Raw genomic sequence first — 19463 nt, 5'->3', positions numbered from 1 at the left:
TCAATTCACCTGACCTGCACATGTTTGGACTGTGGCAGGAAACCGGAGCACCCGGAGGAAACCCATGCAGACACAGAGAGAATGTGCAAACTCCACACAGACAGTTACCCAAGGCTAGAATCAAACCTGGGTCCCTGTACTTTGAGGCAGCAGTGCTAACCACTGAGCCACCGTGCCACCGTTTTGGGAAACACTTGAAAGTTGTATGATGCAGCTCACATTTAATCCCTGAACTAGCTCTAAATTCCAGAAGGCGCAGGAATAATTGGCATTAATTGATTCATTAATAAGCCTAATCAACATCCTGTCAGACTGGGTGAGTTCCTATTATTGGCCCATTCTCACATCTGATTTAATCTGAAGATTTTTCCGTTGCTAGAAAAATAATATCCAACAACTGAGTGGATGCAGCCACCATGTTATGCTTCTGTGACAAAATAGAAACCATCTAGAAAGTCAAGATCCAGTTCAGTATTTCAGGCTTAGTGGCCAGGGATAGTCGAAACAGGGAATGTGGATATATTTCAATCCGATTTTAAACTCACAGATGCTATGCTTCATTTTATATGCTTATCATACATTCCTACATCCTCATTTATAACATGTTAATTGCTTAAGCAAATTTGTCATGCAGTAATAACAGCTTCATGTTAGCAATGATGTTGTTTCTTTGTTTACAACAGCTAAAAGACTATCGTTGCAAAGGATCAGATGGGAGTTTAATTAACAGTTTGAGGAAACTTTTGTTGATTGGAATGTGCTTGAGTTTCAATGCAGAAGCACACACCATTGCCAAATTGTCTTGCATCCAGGACGTTAAACTGGATTATGATGTTTGTTTGCCCTAGAGATACTCAATACGTTTTTCAAAGTTTGTGAGAAGATTTGTAGCTCGGGTGCTCGTTGTTGTGGTTCTGTTCGCCGAGCTGGGAATTTGTGTTGCAGACATTTCGTCCCCTGTCTAGGTGACATCCTCAGTGCTTGGGAGCATCCTGTGAAGCGCTTCCAACTCCCATTCCTAGACGTGATGGTACAGAGAACACCGAACAGAGAATTCATCACAAAGGTATACAGGAAAGCCACACACGCAGACCCAAGTCCTGAACTACGAAAGCAACCACCCCAACACACACAAAAGAAGTTGCATCAAGACACTATTCAAAAGAGCCACAACACACTGCAGTACACCAGAACTACAAAAAGAGGAAGAAGAACACCTATACAATGTATTCGCCAAAAACGGATACCCGTGCAACTTCATCAACAGATGCCTAAGGGAAAGACAACGGAACGAGGACATGCTGCAACCCAAAGGACTAGCCACACTACCGTACATCAAGAGCATTTCTGAACTGACAGCCAGACCACTGGGACTCATAACAGCACACAAACCAACAGCCACTCTCAGACAACAACTCACCAGGACGAAGGACCCGATACCCAGCATGAGCAAAATCGATGTAGTGTACAAAATCCCATTCAAGGACTGCACAAAACACTATATAGGACAAACAGGAAGACAGCTAACAATCCGCATCCATGAACACCAACTAGCCACGAAACGACATGACCAGCTATCCTTAGTAGCCACACAGGCAGATGACAAGCAACATGAATTCGACTGGGACAACACTACTATTATAGGACAAGTCAAACAGGGAACAGCCAGGTAATTCCTAGAGGCATGGCACTCATCCACAGATTCAGTCAATAAGCACATCGACCTGGACCCAATATACCGACCACTGCAATGGACAGCTGGAACTGACAACCGGAAGCGGCAGATTCAAACCACTATAAATGTCGGGGGAAACATCACAGAAGCGCTTCACAGGAGGCTCCCAAGCACTGAGGATGTCACCTAGACAGGGGACAAAACGTCTGCAACACAAATTCCCAGCTCAGCGAACATAACCATATCAATATGTTTTTCTTCTTGGTTGCCTCTGAACGCTAAGATTACAGACATAGGAAAGGGGAAATGGAAATTGAGATCCACTGCACCATATCTTTAGGCTCTAAACCACCTTCAGAATTTTGAAGGTTTCCCCACAATGAATTATAGAATTCCTACAGTGTGGAGGCAGGCCATTCAGCCCATCGTGTCCACACCATCCAGTCCAAAGAGCATCCACCCAGACTCATCCTCCTACCCTATTCCTGTAACCCTGCATTTCCCATAGCTAATCCACTTAGTCGGGACACTCTGGGCTATTTTGCACGCCCAATCCAACTAATCTGATGAACCCAGATCCCTGGCGCACTGAGCCACCTTGCTGCCTTGTGCCTATGGAAGGTGAAAGCCCAGCACTGGAGTTGTAACACTGTTGAATAGGCATGCTGCAAACAACACTGTAAGAACAATCATTGAGATAGGCAAGATTCTGAAAAGGCTTCATACAGGGATACTGAAAAGTGTCGTTCCTGATTGGGGAATCTAGAGGATGAGGGAATAAAAGAGTCTCAGAATTTGGACTGAGAAAGGAGAAAGTTCTTCAATTAGGGGATGTGAATCTTTGAAATTGTCTATCATTGGGTATAATTCAGAGTGAAATGGATAAATGTTTGGTCTCTTAGAGAAACAAGGGAGATTGACAGAAATTGCAAGAATGGATCTGAGGCAAAAAATCAGCCAGCATTATGAATGACTGAGCACACTCAAGGGTCTACTTATTTGGTCTACCCCTGCTCCTATTACATATGTGATAAACTTAACTTTATCGACCTGCTTTGGTTCCATAACCCGTAAAACCCTGGCCTAACAAAAACTTGGAATTCTGTGCTTTTAAATTTCAGTGGGCCTCATGTTGAAACTTTCTATAGCCGAGAGAAGACAAATCTACTTAAAATAATCCTGCTCCCCTTAGCTTATCATCTGGCTTCAGGTCCCTGGGCCATCATGGAAGAATTCTAAAGCAACTGCAGAGAATTCTGGGACAAAGAATCATCAGGTCTGGCAGTATCTGTGAAGAGAGAGATGTTTCGAGGCTGGTGTAACTTCTTCAAGAGTTCTTCATGAGATCTGAAGAAGAGTCATACAGACTTGAAACATTAAGTCTGTTTCCGTAAATAGACAAAATCTTTTCCCTGGGATGTGGGAGTCCAGAACTAGAGGGTATAGGTTTGAGGCGAGAGGGAAAAGATTTAAAAGGGACCTAAGGGGCAACTTTTTCATGCAGTGGGTGGTGCGTTTATGGAATAAGCTGCCAGATGAGGTGGTGGAGGTTGGTACAATTCCAACATTTAAAAGGAATCTGGATGGGTAAATGAATAGGAAGGTTTAGAAGGATATGGGCCAAGTGCTGGCAAATGAAACTAGATTAATTTAGGATATCTAGTGGGCGTTGGACGAAAGAGTCTGTTTCCATGCTGTACATCTCTATGACTCTGTAAAGTGCATAGTTCAGGTGAAGAGAATGGAATAAGTCTTCCTAGTGCACAGCACAATTTCAGCACTGGCATCTAGGGGACGTATGGGATGGAAAAGGGATGTAACTGTTATGTATTAGCAGATCTCCTGTACTGCCCCGATGAGTTGTATATTGGGTTGGTTCATAACTGATGTCCAATATATTATTCTGTGTCTAAGGTGATGCTGTCTCTCGGAGTTATCACTACTGATAGTGGGTGGAATTTAATCACTTTTCTACTTCTCTTTGAGATGATCAATAACTACACAGAACCATTGGATGCTCAGATTGCTGCTATAAAACTAATGAATCCCTCTCTAGAGCAACACAGGACAAGAGAAAACAAGTACTACCCACTTCATAATAAGGGAAGGTTCCACGTTTAGCTCTTCTTTCGTCCTCATTGCTTTTGAAACTCTGGCTGTCATCGGAATATTCAGAACAGGAATCATCATCAGTCCCACTTGAACAATACTCCTGAAAAATAAATAAGATTTGTAACAAATATGCAAACTGTTCCTCTTCCTGGATTCATATATGACAGTAAATGGTGGTGCATTTCAAGATGCAGATCCTCCCTGTGTTGAAAGGCACATTGATCAATCAGAGCAGTTTACCTTCCTTTGCAAGGCTGCTTCCAGCACAAATATATAAAGCAGGACTGCAGAAGCGATCCCCAAGCCAAAGCCCAGCACCACAGCGATTGCCAGGACAGTGGGATTAACCTGCAACTGACTGGAAGGGATAGTCAATCCGGCTCGGCCTGAACAGGAGGCCAGTGAAGGACTGCTCCTGGCCGCCATTCAAATAACACGAACCATCTCTCCATCGCAAACAGCAAACACTCTCAAGACACCTTTGCCATCTGCAAACATTGCGAGGGAAATAAGGTAGAACGTTTTGAGACGCCAATGTTTATTCCTCCCCCGCAGATTATTGTGTTTTAGAGTGAAATCCACGTAATAGAGCTTCCTGGGTGGTCTTGTTTTTTTCTGTGCTCCTGGCAACCGTCCTTTCAAAATGGGAATGTTATTTGGAAAAAAAGGATTGTTCTCCCCAGTTGTGTTTAATTAGAAACTTCGCTTGAAAATGAATGTATTCCTTCCCTCCCTCTCGCTCCCCTTTTTTAAAAAAAATCGGGAGAAGAAAGAGATTTCAGGCCTTCATGGCAAAGAAGAAAGTTTTACCAACTTAAGCTCAAACTTTCTCCCAATTCTCAGCGCAGGCCAATCGCAGGGGTGGCGGTGAATGATGGACGTTGTAGTTCTTTCCGGCACACAGCTAGTGGAGAAACCCGGAGACAATCACGCTCGCGAACTACAGATACCGGCATGCCTCGCGCGACAACTGGATTGAAGGTTGAGTTAGCCACACAGAAGGCGGCAGAGTTGTCCAATCAGAATGTGGATTTTGACCATCCGGCCTATCGGAGTGGGGCATGAGGGTGGGATATTATCATCCCTGGGACAATGGAAGGGAGTCTGGGCGCTGGAACTGGTACGCTGGCAGGACCATGATGGACAGATTGGTCTCTCTCTCTCTGAACAATACAGCTTCTCTGTCTGCAGTCATGCTGGTTAGTGTGTGAGACTGTGATGGAGCATATCTGCAGCATATCTGTTCCCATCTAATCAATAGCAGAGCAATGCTTTATCCACTTTTGTGAGCTGTTGTACTGTTTGCATGAGGAATCTCTGGATCTTTGTGATGTGGATTGCCCAGGGTCCCCCATTTGTAACATGTCATTCTGCAGTCAGATTCAGCATCTCTCTCGTCCTGTTCACTGCGTTTATTCGCACTGTGCCTAGTCACGAATCCGCAAGCGCCCTGCACCCCTTGATCAATATTTTCACGTTGCAGTGGCGAGTGAGATTGAGAACTGGGAAAGAATTTCGAGTTGCAACAAGTTCGATGGATTTGCCGAGCGGGTCCCTTGAATGTGCCTACAGGAAATCTCTGGAGGTGCCCATCACTGGCATTCACCACTCGGCAGCTGTTTGTGGGCACAGTCCAGATTTGGTTTGGAAAGGTGGCGATGCTGTTGCATACGTGAGTGCGGAGTTTAGAGAATGGAAGTGTTCTATTTTCCAAGTGAATGCTAATTGTCTTGATACTTTTGCATCAACGTTAATTCTCGATCTTTAACTTAATATTGTAAGAACTTTTATTATAATGTTGAGAGGTAGAACTCTGTGCTCATGTTGGCCCACAATTATTTGAAACAAACAATCCTGGAGAAATTCAGGAGATCTGGCAGTATCTGTGGAGAGAGAAACAGTTAACGTTTCGAGTCATAACGCTTTCAGTCCGGCCTGAATCTTTGAAACGTTAACTCTGCCTGGCTCTCTCTATCCCCTCCAGAGATGTTGCCACACCTGCTGAGTTTCTCCAGCACTCTATACGTTTGTTTCAGATTTTAGTATCGCACTAGTTTGCTTTATGTCTCTCTTGTCTTACTTGACCCATATTGAGATATTTCAGTCCACTCATATAACCGAGACCAACCGATGAGCTTTATTTTGTTAACAACTTTGTGCATTTGGAAAGCACAGTCAAGTAAAATATTTATTAACCAACTAATCAGCACTGTCCTCCCCTACAGTACAAATGCTCATTTTGTTCTTAAACTGGTATCCTGGCAAATTGTCATGATGAATGTAAGATATAAAGCTTTGGCAAAATATGTCTTTTCTCAGCATTATACAAATGCTGAACCACTAAAAGATTTTTAATATTATTACTTTTACTTTTGAAATGTTTGGGAGATCAGGACTCATCACTACAGCACAGACTGAAGACAGATTCCTCGGATTTCATATTGTATGACACTGCAAACATTCATTCAGGTACGTGGATCTCTTTCCTTAATGTTTCTGCATTTCATGTCACTTACTTAGCCATCTCCTTTGTGCATAATTGTAAATTGATTCGAAATGTGATGGAGTTAGAGTCATAGAGATGTACAGCACGGAAACAGACCCTTCGGTCCAACTCATCCACACCGACCAGATATCCTGACCTAATCTATCCCATTTGTCAGCACTTGGCCCATATCCCTCAAAACACTTCCTATTGATATATCCATCCAGATGCCTTTTAAATTTTGTAATTGTACCAGCCCCACCACTTCCTCTGGTAACACATTCCATACACATGCCACTGTCTGCGTGAAAAAGTTGCCCCTTTGGTCCCTTCTAAATTTTTCCCCTCACCATAAACCTTTAACATCCAGTTCTGGACTCACCCACCCAGAAAAAGACGTTGTCTATATACCCTATCCAAAACCCTCATGATGTTATAAACCTCTATAAGGCCACCCCTCAGCCACTGATGCTCCAGGGAAAACAGTCCCAGCCTATTCAGTCTCCCCCCACAGCTCAACCTTGGCAACATCCTTGCAAATCTTCTCTGAACCCTTTCAAATTTCACAACATCCTTCCGATAGGAAGGAGACCAGAATTGCATGCAATATTCCAAAAGTGTCCTAACCAATGTCCTGTACAGCCGCAAAAGGACCTCCCAACTCCTATATTCAGTGCTCTGACCAATAAAGGAAAACATACCAAATGCTTTCTTCAGTATCCTATCTACCTGTGACTCTGTTTGCAGATTTTCGTTTTGCCAAGGGCCAGCAGAATCTAGCTGCAATCGTAGAAGAAAATTTTTTTTAATGTAAAGGAAGTAATTCACACTCTCAAACTATAAACATAAGATTAAACATCATTGTAGCATTGCATTGATATTCAGTCATTGAATATGTCAAAATTATGACAGAAAAGAAATTATCATTGGCGGTCCCTCACAGACAAGGATGACTCATTTCCACTCTCTGTGGCAGTACAGAACAATGCAACTACCACAGGCTCTGTTACACTTGGGGCAGGTAGTGGTCATGGGACAGGGTGGGTGGGGAATTGGGAGTCAGGGCCCGCCTTTCACTCACGTTGTAAATTTGCTCACTGAGCTGGTAGGTTTGTTGTCCTGATGTTTTGTCACCCTGCTAGGTAACATCATCAGTGAGCCCCAAGTGTAGCATTGGTGTCCTGTACCACTTGCTATTTATCTGTCTCGGTTTGTTGTGGTGGGTGATAAAATTTCGAGTTCTGTCTGAGAGGTTGGTAAATGGGGTTCAGTATGTTTGTTAATGGAGTTCCATTTTGAATGCCAGGCCTCCAGGAATTCCTCTGTGTGTTTTGTTTAGACTGTCCCAGGATGGATGTATTGTCCCAGTCGACCTCATGTCACACACAGATGAAGAGGGCATCAGATAGACTGGGACAATACAGAAGGTCAAGTATCATAGTTTGATCAAAATATTAAAACAATAATCTCAATCAATAATGAATATCTACAGTTCTCTTGCATGAGGACTAGATTGGTGTTAATGTTATTTATAGTTGATAGTTTGGTCAGACAGTCATTATTCCAATGTAGATGGGAGTTCCACATGGGGACCAATGGAATGCCAAACATAGCTTGCTCTGAAGAAACTGTCCAGGAAATTGAATGTTCTGTTGTGCAATTTCTCTATGCCTGGAGCACTCTGAAAATCTCCATTCAGATCAGAGAATTTAGAGGGTTCATGGTTTTGCAGCATCTGGTAAAAATACACAAATCTTTGCCATCTCTGAACAAGTCATATACCATTCTAGAGTCTAGCCTGCTTAGCAAATGTCTCCAAGAGTTCCTGTATCTGTATCTGATTGCATTCAGATTCCGGTGTTTCTTTGTGTCAGCCAGCTTGGCTTTTTTATAGCTCTCGTATATTAATTTCCTTCTTTTGGTAGTGCACATAGATCAACGACCACATGGGCAAGAATTTCCATTTACCTACAAAAATTACAACACTAATTGCTGTTGCTGACGAGAAATGCATCAGGTATAATTGCAAATGCACACATGACTGTAATGTAGCCACCAACATACATGCAACCAATCCTGATGTCTATCCACTTGATAGCAGGAGCACGACTGGCATGCAAAAGGCTGCAGGGTATCCAAACTCATTTCACATTTTTACCTTATTATTGGCATATATACTGCTGAGCTTTCAATATATTAGAACATAGAACAGTTACAGCACAGAACAGGCCCTTCAGCCCACGATGTTGTGCTGACCACTGATCCTCATGTATACACCCTCAAATTTCTGTGACCATATGCATGTCCAGCAGTCTCTTAAATGTCCCCAATGACCTTGCTTCCACAACTGCTGCTGGCAACGCATTCCATACTCTCACAACTCTCTGTGAAAAGAACCCGCCTCTGACATCCCCTCTATACTTTCCTCCAACCAGCTTAAAACTATGACCCCTCATGTTAGCCATTTCTGTCCTGGGAAATAGTCTCTGGCTATCGACTCTATCCATGCCTCTCATTATCTTGTATACCTCAATTAGGTCCCCTCCCCTCCTCCTTTTCTCCAATGAAAAAAGTCCAAGTTCAGTCAACCTCTCTTCATAAGATAAGCCCTCCAGTCCAGGCAGCATCCTGGTAAATCTCCTCTGAACCTTCTCCAAAGCATCCACACCTTTCCTATAATAGGGCGAACAGAACTGGACACAGTATTCCAAGTGTGGTCTAACCAAAATTTTGTAGAGCTGCAACAAGATCTCATGACTTTTAAACTCAATCCCCCTGTTAATGAAAGCCAAAACACCATATGCTTTCTTAACAACCCTGTCCACTTGGGTGGCCATTTTAAGGGATCTATGTACCTGCATACCAAGATCCCTCTGTTCCTCCAAACTGTTCCTCTCCATTTTGTAGATATACAAGCTAGAATTAGTGATTACAATTTTAAGCCACAGTCTTTTGAAGAATGGTTTCACAAAGCCTTTCCAAACAATCACTGGCCAGTTTAATTGGTAGGTGATGGCATTCTTAAGCATAATCATGGGGCTGGAAATTTTGGCAAGCGATTACGGATTAAATAGGTTTGATGGATAACTGACCATCTTCCCACCAAACCCAAGATGTTTCCCATAAAATAAGCAGTTATGTGGATATTTGCCAAATTTGGTAGACCTCAGGCATATTTAAACAAATAATTACGGGTTAATTAAGCTTGTTGAAAGCTATTTTAAAAAAAGAGAAAGAATGAGGGTCAGTCAGAACCCTTTGTGCAGCATTCCAGAAGATAGCATGTCCTTTCCTGCTTCCCTGCCTGTATTTTAAAACCAATCCATCTAGCTCACTAAGAGGGTTGGACACTCCCTTCTAATGTCACCAGTTACCCAGGTCTAAGATCAATAAAAGCCTCATGTATGTCTGCTTGGAGTTGTTGGTTAATCAGATTGGCCAGCAGGTCCTCTGGGCAGGATCTCCTTCCACTGACGGGAGGAAGTCCCATTCTGTCCTTGTTAACACCACCACAGTGTATTAGGCTGTGGGGATAACATGTTTTCCTTTGGTTAGTATCTGACTGACTTTCAATACCAGGGGGTAGCAAAATGAATTTAAAGAAGGTCCGTGCATGGCCTCAAACCCCCATACTGAATAGTGACTTTTTAAAAATGTAGTACTATTTTATTTAATATATATCTACCAAATCAATCCATTGGAGAGCATCTACAAAAATGTCTGATAATAGAAACAACATATTTTTCTGACAATAAATTTGTGAATAGTATCTAACAGATGAACAGAACATTGTGAGGAAACTATCAATTCTGAAATTATTATGTCTAAATTTCCCCTTTAATCCAGGTTCCTGTTTGTATCTCAATTTAATTTAGAATATCTGTCTCATTGCAAATAATAAAGTCAGAGATTGCTTCTCTGCTACTGACCCACAAATACATGTATGCAGTAAGTCTCGTAATAATGTTGTGACTGCAATAAACACATCCAGTTTACAGTTGATTCCTTTAAAATGATGCAATCTCTTTAAAAAAAATCCTTTTCAAAAGTTCTTAAAAAGATTTCACAAACATTTTAAAGAAATTCCAAGTGTTCTTTGTAGGACTGCTTCTCGGTCAAAGGTTGTCACACTGTAAATGAGGGTAATCAGATTTCAGCAAAAGCCATTTGTTTGCCTGCTCTTTCACTCTCTCCAAACGGTTCATTAACAACTCTCTTTGCATAGTGATCCTGATGGAAAATAATGTCTCAGTGTCAATGTGTGTAAAAGACAGTCCTCAAATTCAGTTTTGAATTCAAATTTCCTTTAAATGCAGCATATTAGCCGAAAACAGATTCAATTTTAAAGGTTAATCATGTGCAAGTAAACATGAAATACTTTACAGTAAGAACTTGAAGTTGAATGTGTTTAATTAAAAGTACAAAGTACTCTTTATTTTGGAAATTTATGAGCCTTAACAACTGCTCGTCTCTAGATTTGAATGTTTTAGCTTTCTCTGTGCACATTTTTCCTCAGTCTAACTCTCTAGCCCATGCATATATCATACAGTATTAGAGCACAGTACATGAGGCAAAATACACAGCACAGAACAATGTTGTCTGTTTAAACTGTAGGTGTTTTAATTACATATTGTTTAAAATGTCAGAAAACTGAATTTACAAAGCAACCAAAATAATAAGCACAAGTTAAAGCAGTTCCTGTGTAACCTATGATAAAAATAATTCTGTGCCTCAGAACCAGCTCATTCTGTTCTTCAGTCCTTCAATTCTTGATCTCGATATTAAAGCACAATTAACAATGTGTTGCTATTAAGGTGTCCATGAGGTAGTGTTACACTTAAACATTAATTTGCAATACACACAAGAATGAACTAGTTTTAGAAAATAACCTTAGTGCTTATCATATGCACTACAATTATGATTATAAAAGAGAAAATCATTTTCTTCATATTGTTTTAAATGTTAGGTGACCATACAATGTGAAGATGAAATACAGTAAAACAGGTATTTGCATGATCATGGTAGACTTCAGTGTGGGGAATTTCTCTGCACTTGAGAACAACATTAGAATGTTAACTATTTTCCATTATGCACAGCTATCATTAAATTCAATGGTACAAAAATGATCAGCAATAATCACAGAAAATCCACTTTGAGGTACCAAATGTTTTTTCCTTGAGTTCACCTCGACATCAAGATCATTTTCAATTAAGTAATGAATAAAAAAATTGAAAATGTTTCTATGAAAGCAAATATTTGGAAACATGCAAATAATCCAGCTGTATCTGAAAAGAGAAAAAACTTGCTAATATTTGAACTGCATTCCATTCTCCAGGATGAGAAGAAAGTATGTTTTGAGCAAAACTATTGGAGGTGGAGCAGAAAGCAAGTCAGAAGTCACGAATAAGCAATGGTATTCGTGTGATGTGTGACCATTGCATAGCGAAGTCCAGTTGACAAGTAGATGAATACAAGTACTTAATAACTAGTCTAGATTTCCCATGACTTCCTTCAATTGCTTTTATATAAGATCATTATGAATATTCTTCAGTTTTCCGATGTTATTCTTTCTTGAAGAATCCCTACATTTTTCTGCCAGTGGTTCTTCCAACAGCACGGATGCTAGCTATTGGGGAATGCCCTATATTTCCACTCAATTGATGCTAACAAATTGGTTTGGCAGTTATCATTATTGTATATTACCTGATCTTGCCTGTAAGTGTTGACATTATATTTAGTAATAGAACAAAATCAAGGCTAACCCTTTGGTGTAGTACTGAAGGAATGCCTCATGTTTTATATTTGCATTTTATTGAATAAATTAGAGTCATAGAGATGTAACAGCACAGAAACAGACCCGTTGGTCCAACATGTCCATGCCGATCAGATATTCTAAACTAATCAAGTCCCATTTGTCAGCACTTGGCCCATATCCCCCTAAACCCTTCCTATTCATGTACCCAATCAGATCTCTTCAAAATGTTGTAATTATACCAGTGCCCCCACCCCACCCCACCACCACTTCCTGTGGCAACTCATTCCATACATGCACCACCATCTGCATGAAAAAGTTGTCCCTTTAATCTCTTCTATATTTTTTCCCTCTCACCCTAAACCTATGCCCTCTAGTTCTGGACTCGCCCACCCCAGGGATAAGACTTTGTCTATTCATCCTATCCATGCCTGTTATGATTTTATAAACCTCTATAAGGTCACCCCTCAACCTCTGACGCTCCTGGGAAAATAGCCCCAGCCTAATCAGCCTCTCCCTATACCTCAAATCCTTTAACCCTGACAACATCCTTGTAAATATTTTCTGAACCCTTTCAAGTTTCACAACATCTTTCCTAGAGGAGGGAGACAAGAATTACACACCATATTCCAAAAGTGGTCTAACCAATATCTTGTACAACTGCAATGTGACTTCCCAACTCCTACATCAATGCTTTGACCAATAAAGGAAAACATACCAATGCCTTCTTCACTGTCCTATCTACCTGCGATTCCATGTTAAAGGAACTATGAACCTGCACTCCAAGATCGCTTTGTTCAGCAACACGCCCCATGATCTTAGCATTAAGTGTTTTAGTCCTGCCCTGATTTGCCTTTCCAAAATGCAGTACCTCACATTTATCTAAATTAAGCTCCATCTGCCACTCCTCGGCCTACTGGCCCATTGGATCAAGATCCCATTGTACGCTGAGGTAACCTTCTTCACTGTCTACCACACCTCCAATTTTGGTGTCATCTGCAAACTTACTAACTATACCTCCTATTTTCACATCCAAATTATTTATGTAAGTGATGAAAAGCAGTAGACCCAGCACCGATCATTGTGGCACACTGCTGATCACAGGCCTCCAGTCTGAAAAGCAACTCTCCACCACTGCCCTCTGTCTTTTACCTTCGTGCCAGTTCTGTATCCAAATGCCTAGTTTTCCCTGTATTCCACAAGACATAACTTTGCTAACCTGTCTTCCATAAGGAACCTTGTTGAACGCCTTACTGAAGTTCACATAGATCATGTCCACAGCTCTGCCCTCATCAATCCTCTTCATTACTTCTTCAAAAAACTCAGTCAAGTTAGTGAGACATGATTTCGCATGCCCAAAGCCATGTTGACTATCCTTGCCTTTCCAAATACATGTAACTCCTGTCCCTCAGGATTCCCTCCAACAACTTGCCCACCACTGACATCAGGCTCACCGGTCTATATTTCCCTGACTTTTCCTTACCACCTTTCCTAAATAGTGACACCATGTTAGCCAACCTCCATTCTTCTGGCATCTCACCTATGACTATCGATTACACAACTATCTCAACAAGGGGCCAGTAATCACTTCCCTCACTTCCCACAGAGTTCTAGGGTACACCTGATCAGCTCCTGGGATTTATCCAACTTTTTATGTGTTTTAAGACATCTAGCACCACCACCTCTGTAAAATGGACATTTTTCAAGATGTAACCATCTATTTCCACACATTCTATATCTTCCATATCCTTCTCCACAGTAAACGTTGATGCAAAATACTCCTTTAGTATCTCCCCCATCTCCTGCGGCTCCACACAAAGGTTGCCTTGCTGATCTATGAAGGGCTGTACTCTCTTCTGTAGTAGGTACATCCACATACTAAATCAGAAAATGCTTTTGTACACACTTAACAAATTCCATTCCATCTCAACTCTTAATACTATGGCAGTCCCAGTCTGTGTTTGGAAATTTAAAATCCCCATACCATAATTACCCTATTTTTCCTACAGATCTCCATACAAATTTGTTTCTCAATTTCCTCCTGACTATTGGGGGGGTGTCTACTGTACAAACCAAATAACTTCCCTGGACATATTCCCAGGAATATCCTCCCTACGTACAGCAGTAATGCTGTCTCTTATCAAAAACACCACACCCCTCCTCTCTTGCCCTCCTTTCTATAATTCCCGTAGCATTTGTATCCTGGATCATTAAGCTGCCAGTCCTGCCCATCCCTGAGCCATGTCTCTGTAATTGCTATGATATCCCAGTCCCATGTTCCTAACCATGCCCTAAGTTCATCTGCCTTCCCTGTTAGGCCTCTTGCATTGAAATAAATGCAGTTTAATTGATCAATCCTACCTCGTTCTCTACTTTGTTCCTGCCTGCCCTGACTGTTTGACTTGCTCCTTTTCCCAACTGTACCAATCTCGGACTGATTTCTTTCCTCACTATCTCACTGGGTCCCCCCACCCCCGCCACCATCTTACTAGTTTAAATCTTCCCGAGCAGCTCTAGCAAATCTCCTTGCCAGTGTATTAGTCCTGTCTAATTCAGGTACAATCCATCCTCCTTATGCAGGTTACTTCTAATAATCCAAAAATGTGAACCCTTCTCTCCTGCACCAGCTTCTCAGCCACACATTCATCTGCTCTATCCTCCTATTCCTACGCTCGCTAACTCATAGCACTGTTAAACCAAAGCTTCATATGTCCTTTTAGGTAGACATGGAAGATCTCATGACACTATTAGAAGGACAAGGGTTTCTTCCTGATATTCTGGCTCTAATTTAACCCTCAACCAATGCCACTAAAACCGATTTATGTGGGCCTTCCTGTGACATATGGTAAGAGGTTTGGCTGCTTTGGAACCAACTTTGGGGACTGAGCAAGTAGGCTTCAAAAATTGATGTAGGACAAGAGATTGGCTGCTTTAGAACCAGCTTTAGGGACTGAGTGAGTAATACCAGGAGGTAGACAGTGTGTGAAGATCTTTATTTTAGCTGTTTGTAGTTTAAGAATAGAGAGAGAGATATCACATGAGAGAGAGAAATCAGCTTTGGTGAGTCTTGGAGAAGGTTGGGTATTTGGTTCCTAGTTTATTGTCTGTAGTTGTTCAGGTTCACGATGGCAGAAGAATTCAGCTCCGTGGATTGTGTGGGAAATCTGTGACACTTTCAGTTTCCATGGTGACCACGTACACAGGAAATGTGTTCAGCTGCAGCTTCTGATTGACTGCATGGAGCATCTGGAGCTATGGATGGTCTTGTTATGGAACATGTTTAGTGAGCTGATCGCACCACAAGCAACGGCTACACAGGCAGAAAAGCATTGGGTGACCACCAGGAAGATGAGTAAGTGTAGGCAGGCAATGCAGGAGTCCAGTTCCTTTGTCTCTGTCTCTGTTGCATCTGTTCTGATGAGGAGATATTCCACTCCCAAGCAAATTGTCCTATTTCAAACAATGTCTTTTTGTCCCCTCTGTCATCCAGACACCCCTCCACTGCACTTCCTTCATTCCAAACTCTACTGCTCTAAAAACCTCCCCAAACATAACAAAGACAGGGTCCCCCTTGTCCTCACTTTCCACCACATCCAACGTATCATCCTCAAAAATGTTCACCAACTCCAACTAGACCCCACCACCCAGAACACCTTCCCCAACCCACCCCTCTCTGTCTTCCACAGGGACTGGTCTCTTCGCCGCTCCTTGGTTCGCACCACCCTCCCCACTAATCACCTCCCTTTCGGTACCTCCCCTATAAACCGTCAAAGATGCAACACCTGTCTGTACACCACCTCCCGCCCCTCCGTTCAGGGCTCCAAACAGTCCTGCCAGGTGAGAGAGAATTTCATTTGCATCTTGTCCAACCTCGTCTACTGCATCTGGTGCTCCTGATGAGCTCTTCTGTACATCAGTGAGACCCAACGTAGACTAGGTGAACATTTCGCCGAGCCTGAAATGGCCAGCCTGGCCTCCCAGTCACCACCCATTTCAATTCTCTCTCCCTTTCTCTCTCCGACATGTCCATCCTCAGCCTCCTCCATTGCCACAGTGAATCAGACCACAAATTAGAAGAACAACACATTATTTTCTGCCTGGACTGCCTACAGCCCAGAAGGCTTAACGTTGAGTTCTTTAATTTCAAATAACCCTCCTACCCATCCCCTGACTCCTTTTTTTTTAGCCCCGCCTCCTCCCTTCCATTCCACCTATCACCCCTTCCTTCCAGCTACCAACAGATTCATCCCTCCTCCTGCCCAACCAGGTTGTACCCACCACCTATGTCCACCTATCATGACCTCAGCATTCTGCTACTCTCCCCAGCACACCCCCACCTTTACCTCCCTCATCTAGTCCTGAACAAAGGTTAATACCCAAAACGTTGATTTCTCCACCTCCTGACGCTGCCTGGCTTGCTGTGTTCTTCCAGCCTCCTGCTTGTCTAATCAGGAGGCCTGTCTGCATTGGATACAGTTGGGCAGGATGGCCTCTCAGGAAAGCAGCGACAGTCAAGTTTGGGTGACCATAGTTGGCTCTGCTGCGCAACACTGGAGGAACAAGACTGGGAGAGCTTTTGTGATAGGGGACTCGACTGTAAGGGGAACTGACAGGCAGTTCTGTAGCTAGACCTGAGACAGAAATGGTATGTTTCCTCGCTGGTGCCAGGGTCAGGGATGCCACAGAGTGGCTGCAGGGCATTCCGATGGGGGAGGGTACACAACCAGAAGTCGTGATACGTGTCAGTATCAACAACATGGGTAATAAAAAAGGAAGTTCTGCAGTAGGAAGTAAGAGAATTAGGTAATAGATTGAAGACAAAATCTACTAAGGTTGTATTGCCTAGATTACATTAAGTGTTATGCACTACTGAGTGTAGGAATAGGAAGATGGGTCACGTGAACACATGACTAAAGGAGGGAGGACTTTAGAATTTTGGATTACTGAGACAATCCCTCAGGAGGGTGGGACCTGTACACGCTGGATGGGTTGCATCTAAACTGGACTGGGTCCAATATCCTTGCTGGGGAGTTTGCTGTGGGGGAGGTTTTAAACTAATTTGGCAGAGGAATAGGGCACAGGGTAGATGTAATGTTGGGAGCAAGGTCTAATCAGATATAGAAGGAATGCTTGGATGGTCTAATAGTTGGCGAAGACGTAGGTAGGATAAGGCTGGTGGGAGGTCCTGGAAGCTAAAGTGTATCTCATTTAATGCAAGGAACTTGACAGGTAAGGCAGGTGAACTTGGAGCATTGATAACCAAGTGGGAATATGATACTATTGCAATCGCTGAGACATGGCTGAAGGAAGGACATGACTGGCAGCTCAACATTCCAGGATATAGAAGCTTCAGGCATAATAGTGGATCGTGGGAATGTAAGACAGATGGGACGTTGCATTATTGATAAAGAAAACTATCACTGCAGTAATGAGAGAGGGTGACCTAGAAGGGTCTTGAAATGAGGCCTTCTGGGTAGAGCTTAGAAATAAAAAAAGGGGAGGTTACTTTGTTGGGATTATATTACAGGCCTCCCAACAGTCAGAGGGAAATAAAGGAGCAGATATGTAGTATATCACAGAAAGATGTGAAAGAAACAGGGTTATAGTTGTAGGGGATTTTAACTTTGCTAACATTAACTGGGATCACCTTAGAGTGAAAGGATTAGATGGGGTGGAATTTTTAATGTGCATCCAGGGGACCTTTTTATGCCAGTACATAAATAGTCCAATCATAGATGGGGCAATGCTGGACCTAACCGTAGAGAATGTAACAGGTCAGGAGGTTGAACTTTCAGTGGGTGAGAATTTTGGGATAGTGACCATAACAGTTTCAAAGTTAATATGGAAAGAGATCAGGATAGTGCAGAAGTTAAGTGTCCAAGTTGGAGGCAGGCAAATTTTCAACATCATTTGTCAGGATCTGACAAACATTAACAGGAAGCAGCGACCAGCAAGTAAGTCTACTTGGGAGCAAGGTCTAACCTTGGAAAGCGGGAGCCTTTTAAAGGTATAATAGTGAGAATTCAGGGTCAGTGTGTGAAGCGTGAAGGGCAAGGACAGCAAGTCCTGACTAGGGATATTTTATAAAGAAAAAGAAGGAAGCACGTATCAGGTACAGCACACTAAAAACAGAGGAGGCCGTTCCAAAGTATAGAGAGTGTAGGAGGTTGCTTAAAAAGGAAACTGAGCAGACAAAGAGAAGCCATGAAATATCTTTGGTAGAGGGAATCAAGGAAAACCCCAAGAGTTTTAAATAAATATACTAAGCATAAGAGGGAAAATGTGGGATCGATTAGAGACCAAAGGAGTAACCTATTTATGGGGCCAGTGGACATGGATGAAGTGTTAAATGATATACATCTCATCTGTGTTAACAGAGGAGAAAGACATTATAGCTGGGGATACCAGTTGGGATGATCAGGTTCTAGAACACCTTATTAAGGAGGATGTGTCAGATATTTTAGCATTTTTACAGGTGCATAAATCCCCAGAGCCTGATGAGATGTCTCCCTGGCTGCTATGGGAGGCAAGGGAGGAGATTGTTGGGGTCCTGGTGGTGATATCTCATACCTTACTGGCCACGGGTGAAGTGCTAGATGACTGGAGGATAGCTAATGTGGTTCCTTTGTTCAAAAAGGGCAGCAGTGATAGGCCAGGTAATTACAAACCAAATAGTCTAATCTCACTGGTATGGAACATATTGGGGAAAAAAGTCTGGAGAACAGGATTAATCAATATTTGGAAAGGCAAGAATTGATCAGACATAGTCTGCACATATTTCTTTGAGGGAGGTTCTGTCTGGCTAATTTAGATGAGTGTTTTGAAAAGGTGATGTATTCATCAGAGTAGTACAGTTGATGTGGTTTACATGGATTTCAGTAAGGCTTTTGACAAGGTTCCACATGGAAGGCTGGTCCTAACAGTAAGAGTCTATGGGGTCCAAGGCAAGTTGGCAAACTGGCAAAATTGGCTTAGAAAGTGTTGTTTTTGTAATTGGAATCCTGTGACCAGTGGTGTACTGTAGGGATCAGTGCTGAGATCTTTACTGTTTGTTATGTATATTAACTACTTGAATGTGAATGTAGAAAGTTTAATTAGTAAGTTTGCAGATGATATGACAATTGGGAGTGTTGTTGATAGTGAAGAGGATGGTCTCAGGCTACAGTCTGATATTGATCGGCTGGTAAATTGGGCAGAGCAATGGCAGATAGAGTTTAATCCTAATGAGTGCAAGGTGAAGAATTTTAGGATGTCTAATGAGAGAAGGATATACAGTGAATGGTCTGTCCCTAGGAATATTGAGGAGCAAAGGAACCTTGGTGTTCAAGTCCTTGAAGGTATCAGCGCAGGGTGGTGAAGAAGACATATGGGATGCTTGCCTTTATTAACTAGGACATAGAATATAGGAGTAAAAAGTTTTGTACAAAAACTTTGGTTAG

General features: G+C 42.3%; 2 protein-coding genes across 5 annotated transcripts in view; one reads left to right on the top strand and one right to left on the bottom strand.

The window, feature by feature from the left end:
- The window catches only part of LOC140485654 (evC complex member EVC-like), a 50522-nt gene extending 45868 nt beyond the window's left edge, over positions 1 to 4654 (bottom strand). Inside the window, exons 1-2 of the mRNA XM_072584029.1 lie at positions 4028 to 4654; positions 3768 to 3887 (exon numbers count right to left, since the gene is read on the bottom strand). Coding sequence (XP_072440130.1) covers positions 3768 to 3887; positions 4028 to 4213 — 306 coding nt within the window. The 5' untranslated portion in view covers positions 4214 to 4654. The remainder of the gene's footprint in view (positions 1 to 3767; positions 3888 to 4027) is intronic.
- Positions 4655 to 4796: 142 nt separating this feature from the next.
- The window catches only part of LOC140485653 (limbin-like), a 188549-nt gene continuing 173882 nt past the window's right edge, over positions 4797 to 19463 (top strand). The window contains exons 1-3 of one of the 4 annotated variants that reach the window (XM_072584026.1): positions 4889 to 4986; positions 5271 to 5459; positions 6181 to 6256. In XM_072584026.1, the coding sequence (XP_072440127.1) occupies positions 4924 to 4986; positions 5271 to 5459; positions 6181 to 6256 (328 nt within the window). In that variant the 5' untranslated portion in view covers positions 4889 to 4923. Of the gene's footprint in view, positions 5460 to 6175; positions 6257 to 19463 lie in introns of all 4 variants that reach the window. The other 3 variants (XM_072584027.1, XM_072584025.1, XM_072584028.1) reach the window with 3 other exon arrangements.

The sequence above is a fragment of the Chiloscyllium punctatum genome, chromosome 14 (genome assembly GCF_047496795.1).
Source record: "Chiloscyllium punctatum isolate Juve2018m chromosome 14, sChiPun1.3, whole genome shotgun sequence".
Taxonomy (NCBI): domain Eukaryota; kingdom Metazoa; phylum Chordata; class Chondrichthyes; order Orectolobiformes; family Hemiscylliidae; genus Chiloscyllium; species Chiloscyllium punctatum.
The sequence above is the reverse complement of the archived record's forward strand: the minus strand, read 5'-3'. Positions and strand labels throughout refer to the sequence as shown.